Source organism: Wolffia australiana, chromosome 1, assembly GCF_029677425.1.
Source record: "Wolffia australiana isolate 7733 chromosome 1, ASM2967742v1".
Taxonomy (NCBI): Eukaryota; Viridiplantae; Streptophyta; class Magnoliopsida; order Alismatales; family Araceae; genus Wolffia; species Wolffia australiana.
In genome coordinates, this window is record NC_135835.1 from 18,320,245 (window position 1) to 18,328,495 (window position 8,251).

General features: G+C 37.2%; 2 protein-coding genes across 2 annotated transcripts; both read left to right on the forward strand.

Moving 5' to 3' along the window:
* Nucleotides 1-853: 853 nt before the first annotated feature.
* LOC144705635 (uncharacterized) lies at nt 854-3,393 on the forward strand. Its single transcript, XM_078578440.1, has 7 exons — nt 854-1,045; nt 1,220-1,357; nt 1,432-1,513; nt 1,654-1,730; nt 2,856-2,962; nt 3,166-3,249; nt 3,378-3,393. Exons 1-7 carry the CDS (start codon nt 854-856, stop codon nt 3,391-3,393), a joined length of 696 nt encoding a protein of 231 aa, XP_078434566.1.
* Nucleotides 3,394-3,451: 58 nt separating this feature from the next.
* On the forward strand, nt 3,452-5,407 carry LOC144716620 (uncharacterized). Its single transcript, XM_078591807.1, has 7 exons — nt 3,452-3,490; nt 3,571-3,662; nt 3,828-3,894; nt 4,009-4,087; nt 4,185-4,276; nt 4,599-4,742; nt 5,199-5,407. The coding sequence occupies exons 1-7, from the start codon at nt 3,485-3,487 to the stop codon at nt 5,331-5,333; spliced, it is 615 nt and encodes a 204-aa protein (XP_078447933.1). The 5' UTR covers nt 3,452-3,484; the 3' UTR covers nt 5,334-5,407.
* The last annotated feature ends 2,844 nt before the right edge of the window (nt 5,408-8,251 follow it).

Consider the following 8,251-nt stretch of genomic DNA (forward strand, 5'->3'; position numbering starts at 1 on the left):
ATTTTGCGCCTGTAGATTACTGCGTGCTAACAGCGTCATCATAACATTTAACCTTACTCAGCCCGCTGATAGTTTCTTAAAATAGAGCTAGCATTTGCCAGTATCTGTGGGTTTCGGCTAGCGAAGGTCTTGTTCGAGGAATTTGACAATTCACTACTTTGCGGTCCGGTTCGCATTTTAAAAGTTGTATGCCCACCGTCGGGGTCTGGGACAGAGTGAAAGGGCGATTTGATCGATTTTTATAAAAGAAAATAATTTAAAACAGAATGACTAATGTGGGTGATTGGTCACCAGGTCCAGGTTCAACACCGTTTTAAATAAAATTTTTTGGTATATAAAACCTAGTGGATTTTTGGGTCATTTGGGAATAGACTTCAACAAGAATAATTATTTATCGTTTAGGGTGGCAGTCTGGGACATGGATATAATTTTGGGGCAATTGTCTGTACGCCACGGTAAGCCAATGCTCTAAGTAAATTCATTCGTCCAAAAGTTTTTTACATGATTCACAAATAACCCTATTAAAAATAAAACTGTGAGCCGCATGGCATGGGATCTTTAGACGTCGCATCTCATCTCCACGAACATCAAAGTGGGGAATTAACAGTCGATTTAACAGTCACTCAGTGCGGGTCAACATATAGATCATATTGTCCTTGTACCAGAATCATGTGAAGCTTTCTGGAATCCTTGAGCTAGACTTTTTTTCCGTCTTCTCTGTGGGTTAGTACATCCTACTCCAACTACGAAAGATCCAGCGAGCCCACAGCAGTGCCCGCCGTCGTTTCTCGCCGCCCGCAGCCACGCCGGCGGAGTATAATAACCTTCATGGGTAGAGTTACGCAATTCAGCAATGGCTTCCGTCGCCATTGACGTCGCGGGAGAGCAAACAGCCACACAAAATTGCCCTTCTTCTCCTTCCGTAAGCGTAGAGATCCCCACCGAGGAGACCAAGAACTTGCCACTGGAGGATGTGTCTAATACTCCCGTTTTACCATCGCAACAGATAGTTTCTATCGATGTCTTCCGTGGCTTTGCCACCGTGGTATGCTTTCCTATCTACCGACGAGAAGCTTGAATCTTTGAATTGGATGCAAATGATTATTATTCATAGACGTTTCTTGGTTGTGATAGTACCATGACTATCCTGGACTTAGTTGGCTTATATATTTTGGGTTTTTCCACTGATCTCCGCTGCTACTGTCGCCATTATTTACAGATACTGATCCTCGTCGTCGATGCGGGTGGTGCATTTCCTTCGATAAGCGCCTCTCCATGGACGGGCTTGACGCTTGGTGACTTGGTATTGCCCTTCTTTCTCTTCGCCTGCGGCTTCTCCGTTGCCCTATTGTTTAAGGTACTCTATTGTTGAGGCCGAAATTAACGATGACATAAGCTCCTTTGCCTCATCGTTTATTTGATAATCCTCAGAAAGTACCTGATCGTAAAGCGGCCACCATAAAAGCAGTGAAGAGAGCTATTTTGCTTTTTGTGTTGGGTCTATTTTTTCAAGGTCTGATCCTGAAATCCCGTTTTTATCATTCGATAATCTTAATTAAGAGACTTCGAAAATGTCTTTCAACTATAGATGAGGAATATTTTCATTCGTTGACTTTTTTTTTGATTTTATTCTCCAACTTTCGGTTCTTTCAGGGGGTTACTTCCATGGCCGAGGTGATGACACTTACGGAGTAGATTTAGACCGTATCCGGTTGTTTGGTATCTTGCAGGTAAGGACGAAATCTGGGGGTTAGCCATTTGTGATCCTAGCCAAATAAATCTTGTATTTTGAAGTAAACATTAGTTAAGGTTGATTAATCCCAGAGTCTGTCAGTCTGCGGGTATTTTTGGGCTCCACTGAGAAAATTAATTCTATACGAATGGAATCGGATGATTGTGATGCATGTTTTATACAAAGGAATGATTCGGGCTTATGACTGGGAGAATCTGGAGAATTCACGGCGAGAATCTCCCTTGCAGATTTTAGATCTAGCAAGGAGATTTTAGAAAATTCCAGAGTTGAAAAATCTGGAATTTTTCCACAAACGTCGAACCCAGATGAATTGACCTCATAAAAGTCCGACTTGGGCATAAATCTGTTGATAAACTCGTATGTCATTTTTCGAACGCTTGTTCCTCAAAGATAATTTACATTGGTTTCCTCCAGAAAACACATATACTACGCTCATTAGATCATATTTGACGATCGAATTCGAAAGTACATGCATAAGTGAATACCAATCGCAATTTTTCTAGGGCTTCTCAGCTCGCTTTATCACCCCGCAAAGGATTCGCGTCGAAGAGGTATTATTTTTACCATCAACCTACTTCGTAGAACCATACTTTACCCTTATTCGTTGAAAGCTGGTATAAGAATTGATAGATGGCGGAGATAAGAGGAGAAGACAGACATAGAGAAACCAAGGTGGGTGAATTTTGTGTCTCTCATTGATCATTGTTAAATACATGCCTCATGTATTTATATGTGAATTGAGACAGTGATCGTTTTCTTTCACGACCGAACTACTTCCGGAATCCTTTAAATTGAGATCATATACGAGTTTCTTGTTCAAGTAAACCCCTATCTGAGCTTTCGTCAAGGACAGTGGTCGTCGTTGGCGCATTGGTCTTCCTTAATTATTGCTCTTTCTCGACGTGTCTTCGAGAAAATTTGCCGACTCCAATTTTCTTCGGTTCTTCATATCATCTGATTCTTCCAGGAAGAAAAATAACCAACACATACAATACTTTCGCCTTTGGTGTTCTTCATTGTGCCAAAAATTAGCAGGCATCGGGCGTCCACCTAAGAGATAATTGATTATACTAGTACTAAAATTTCTGCCTTACTTTCTCAGCGAATATCAATCGGATTTTTTCTGTCCGGGATGACGGTGGTCTGGCTGGACAACGATGGAATTGTTGACTCTCCCTCGTCATTTGCAAGGAGATACTACCCAGAATGGTAATATTTCTCTCTTGTGTCAGGCCACAATTTTCCAGTCTTCACCCGTGCCAAATCAAATCGTAAAAAGTAGGCAAAGTACGACAAGATTAACGAGAAAACCCTCATTGACGAAAATGGATGAAACGGCTTGCCAAACCCGAATAATTTTCCAAAAATGATTGAAAATTTCTGACCTTATTGGCGATAAATGTTTTGCGAAGGGTGGTGGCTCTCGCGCTGTGTTCGATTTACATGGGATTCAGTAATAACTTGTACGTCCCCGACTGGGAATTTCATGTTCTCAAGTCAGAAGCCGTAAATAGGGTATGTTTCAACTTCATGAGCATACTCTACGTATTTCTCCCTTAACCTCGACAATAAAATAGGGGATTGAATACTCAGAAAGTTTATTCTGGTTTGTTTTCTTGATTAGGTATCTTGCGGAGTAAGGAAGCTTATCGCCTTCTTGTACTGCCGCTGGCTTGATCGATCGTTTTTCCTCGGCGAGAAACATCTCAACCAGCGTCCTCGTACGCAAGGATGAAGGTTTTCAATAATTCAATGCTTTTGACTCGATCTCTTCGTCGCGCGAGCTCTTCTGAACTTCAAATTTACAATTTTAATAGGAATGTAGTATACGTTCGCCTGCCTCGGGGCCTCTTCCCTCGGATGCGCCAGTGTGGTGTCAAGCACCATTTGATCCAGAGGGACTATTGAGGTCAGTCAAGGATGATATAATCATCGAAAATATGACGGATGTGTATTACCAGACTTTTAATTATGGAAAAATATTTTTATGCCTTCCCGCCCTTCTGTTCTGCTAATTAATTTACGTAATAAAATTGGATATTAATCTTACTTTTTTTCTTGGACGTAAATACAGCTCCTTTACAGCCGTTGTGACTTGCTTCATTGGACTCAACTTTGGGCATGTGTACACAAACTCCAGGGTATGGCATATCATTGTTGCCGGTCGTGTTGGAGACTTTAGGATAATCAGGAAGATGTCCAGTCATCCATACAATAACATTATGTAATAGCTCACGTGAGTGTTGCGCGTGCAGGCCCATGGAAAAACATTAATTACTTGGCTCAACACCTCTTTGGTTTTGGTAATCGTGGGACTCGTTATGAAAACCTTAGGTACCAAAGTAATCGGATTTTAGATATTTCGTTTCTTTTGGAGCCCATGTGTTCTTCAACTTTATGATCTTGGCCGCTGTTCACTTCGTTTTTGCAGGTCTCCCTTTCAATAGGTCTTTGTACACAGTGAGCTTTCTGTGCGTTTCGTCTGGTATATGCGGAATTGTCTTGACAGCGTTATATTACATAGTGAGTTCCAATGTCACCTAGATCCTTCTCCCACAAATGCATTCACTTCTAAGGCCTATAGTCGTCATGTTCGATATTAATTATTATTTATGATGCTTTTGATCTCATCTACCTGTATTAGATAATGTTACTGAAGATATGTTGATTGTAGACTTCTTCAACTGTGGTAAATTGAGTCAAAACTTTTCGTGGGTTGTCCCACGTTTCTTATGCAATTTTTTGGATACTTCATCGAGACATTTTTTTCATGGCATCATTCATGAATATGCAAAAAATATATTGTTAACTAATACGTATAGACGTATTTTTTGCTCTCAAACAGGTCGATGTCAAAGAAATCATGAAGCCGGTACTGTTATTAAAGTGGATCGGAAAAAATGTTCTGATTGTGTACGCGTTGTCTGCTTTGCAAGTGTGTTCCATAGTCCTTCAGGGATTTTACTGGCGCTCTCCAGAGAACAACCCCGTAATCCTCTTTGAATTTTCACTCATGAATTTTTTATGGGCTTTTCGTACTATGGTAATTGTTAAGTTTTGGCCATCCGCCTCCAACAATTGAACGCTAGTCAAGAGAAAAGTAAAATTTTATCTCAAAATATTCCTTTTTTATTTTTCAAGTTCTTTTGCCGGGCTAGTTTTTATTAAAACGCAGAAAGCTAAAGTGGAAATATAGTAGTGCATCAATGGAGTATTTTTTTTCTGAGATAGGCTTACTTGAGTTTTCTGCACTTGAACTCATTCAATGAATTCATTTTAGATTAACAACCCTACATTTATATCCTCCTCCTACCTCGATGTATTCAAATAAAAATCGGAGTTCTTAAATAAAATTGAAATGATTGTTTTGGCAATATTTTTTCGGGGCACACCCACTAAGATAACTTTTCTAATACGCCGCTGACGTTATTAACTATTGTCGTAGGTGGATCGGTTGGAGTCAGGGCTGCAGGCTCTGTTCCATTCAACGCAGTGGGGAACTTTCGTCTTTGTGCTTGTAGAGATCATTTTCTGGGGCCTTTTTAGTGGTTTCCTCCACCGGAAACGAATATACCTATGATGAATACTTGTATTATGGAACCTTTAGAATGTGAATAGATTAAACATCAATGAATCCATCCGCGAGATTTGAGATGATGCTCTTGATATTTCAATAAAACTTGTGATTAATGGAAGAAATTATTCCGAATATAACAAGACTTGACATGAGACTAATAATTGTCGGGAACCGGTAAGTTAGCACTGCGGAACAGTTTCCAAATCAAGAAGAAGACGAAATTCACCATAAATGCGGCGTAAACATGAGCTTGAGTTCAAGAACTCATAGACAAATAAAATGTAAATGAAAAAATGGAAAGGAGAAGATAAGCAGCGGAGAGCGATGACACAAGAAGAAAAAAACGCCGCAATCGTAGAAGCTTCAAAATTTTATTTCTGTATTTTCCACCTTTTGTTTATCTTGAACAGTTTCTTCCCCTTTTTTGGGCTTGCTTTGGTCTCTAAAGGACCCCAAATCAAGGCGATTAGAAATTCTCCATCTACTCCAGGGATATTAAAATATAACAACATTAAAATATCACTTATACTAAAACATTTAAAATTATAATATGTGCGCTAATTTTTGCATACCATTTGCCTAAAAAATAGACATGGCGTGTCTTTCTTTTTATTTAACAAAATGTCTCTCAAAATAGAAGTTTTATTATAGGTAGCCATAAAAAAGTAAAATGTTTCTAAACATTTATTCTTAAGAAAATACTGAAATAAATCACTCAATATTAAAAAAATCCAAGCACATATGCTTACCAGATGTTATGATCATCAAAATACATCCATATTGATTTAATTATTTAGCCAACGTTATGTAACACACTGATTTTACTAAAACTGAAGATATAAGGTATGAGATCAGAGGTTTTTAGTACTTGTTTTTACATTAAATGATTAAAGATATAGATGTTTCGAAAGTTTCTAATTACTAACTAATTATGAAATTATTAGGTACTAATTTAAGCAATTTACTTCTAAAAATACCTTTTGATCTTGGTAAATCTGGAACAATGAATAATGCTTAAACTGGAATAGGAATCAAAACATCATTTAGGGCTCACTAACCTTACAAAATGTCACTTATAAGCATTCTAGCTCTGTGAAATAACCTTAAAATATATTATTCGACGGATCATTCGACGGTCGATATGTGATCACTCGGATCATGCCTGGATTCACATATCGATGGATTTCAACAATGACTTCTGACCTTTCAACTTCCACTTCTCCCCTTCTTAAGAGGTGGGGAAGTGGTAGTTATGGAAGTCCAAATTGGGCCCCTTTTTAAGGGGAAGGCCTATTGGGTCTCCCTAAAAAGGAAAGCTTTAGGGGGGGGGGGGGAGGAAGCCCATTATGGATTTCTTTCCCCCCTAAAGATGGCACCTAAACACAACCAAAATAAACACGAACAACGGGAGGGGAGGCCGATACTCACGCAGGAGGGGCCTCCAACAATTCAAAATGATGAAAAAGGAAAAGTACACGAAGACGTCTCGGCACTCTCCAAGACGACGCTACTATTTCTTCAAGCTTGATATTGGAAGTGTTGGTTCTTCACGTTGGCTCTGGCTCCGCGCAAGGGCTGGCGACGAGTCTGGATGCGATCAGCTGGTTGGTCCTCCATCACTATCATACTCAGATAATATGTATTAACTGAAACGTATTACTTATTATTAAAGTCCATACATCCAAATACATTTATATATGATTTATTTTGCTAATTCAATAATAATAACTTCATATTTAAATAAGCTTGCTTTTGTAAAAGAATTCAATAGTAATAATTTCCTCTGATTGAATTCACAATCATAGTGTATGTATGTTCCTCAGTCTAAAATCGTCATCAACGCAACCCAATTTTTTTTAATACTAATGATAGGTTCATTGCAATCCAAAAATTAAGCGCTGACATAATTCTATTAGATTCCTCTCTCAATTTAAATTCATCAGATATAATTTTTAATTATTCGATCATATTTTTTCAATCCCTAATTAGGTTTGATATAATTTAATTCCATCCAAACGTGTGCCCAACATATTGACACAACTGAATGAAATACCAAATATAATTAAATGGTAAACATAGTGCACTAATTATCTCTATTGGCATTAAAATTCTATATTACCTATCAACCTGGTAAGTCCTTTTTCTTTTAATTTTATATTAGTATTCATTTAATTTGATTTCATAGGAACTAATGAGTATTTAATTTACAAACAATACTAATTTAGATAACTCTCAAATGGATATAAATAAATAAAAGGTAGTATCTCTATCACCTCACTCATCTTCTCCATAGTTACAGTCAAACTTTCCAAAATATAATGAGGCAACGTTTTTTATAATTAAAATAACATTCTATTTGAATAAAAAAATATTTCATGTAGTAATTTGTGAGCATGAAAATGTGGTTGTAACAGATTGTAATCTATGAGTCAATCTGAATGAATTACAAAAATAGTTTTCACTAGTTCCGAATGAATTATATAAATAAGCTATCATAAATGTAATATTTTATCACTCATTCCCGCTAAAACATTTATAAGCACTTGATCATTGGATCAATTTGAATTAATATCTTGAAACATTTTTATTCCCATGAAAAAAAATTATTATCAAGATTATAGGAAGATGTGTGTGTCAGAACAGTAAAACACAACTTATTATAGTTAGATAGACCATTGAGATATTTTTGAATTCACCAATAAACTATTATGTCTCTGAAATATTTGGAGGCTTAAACATTAACCTATTCCTTAGCATGAGTCAATATTGTTTGGAGTCAACAAATTGAATACTTCTAAAGAATCATTTAAGAGGTCTGTAGAGACTAAAATGTCAAATGTATACATATTATTATTTATTTATTACACATAATAGCACTTTTGAAATATTTAGAAAGATATCTAACAAACGTCTTAATGAAA

Excerpts from the sequence above, each read along its gene's own strand:
- LOC144705635 (XM_078578440.1), top strand. The coding sequence starts at position 854 with ATGGCTTCCGTCGCCATTGACGTCGCGGGAGAGCAAACAGCCACACAA. Across the intron at positions 1,358-1,431 it reads CCGTTGCCCTATTGTTTAAG|AAAGTACCTGATCGTAAAGC; the intron begins GTACTCTATTGT and ends GATAATCCTCAG. Across the intron at positions 1,514-1,653 it reads GTTGGGTCTATTTTTTCAAG|GGGGTTACTTCCATGGCCGA; the intron begins GTCTGATCCTGA and ends CGGTTCTTTCAG.
- LOC144716620 (XM_078591807.1), top strand. Across the intron at positions 3,663-3,827 it reads GATCCAGAGGGACTATTGAG|CTCCTTTACAGCCGTTGTGA; the intron begins GTCAGTCAAGGA and ends ACGTAAATACAG. Across the intron at positions 4,277-4,598 it reads TGACAGCGTTATATTACATA|GTCGATGTCAAAGAAATCAT; the intron begins GTGAGTTCCAAT and ends GCTCTCAAACAG.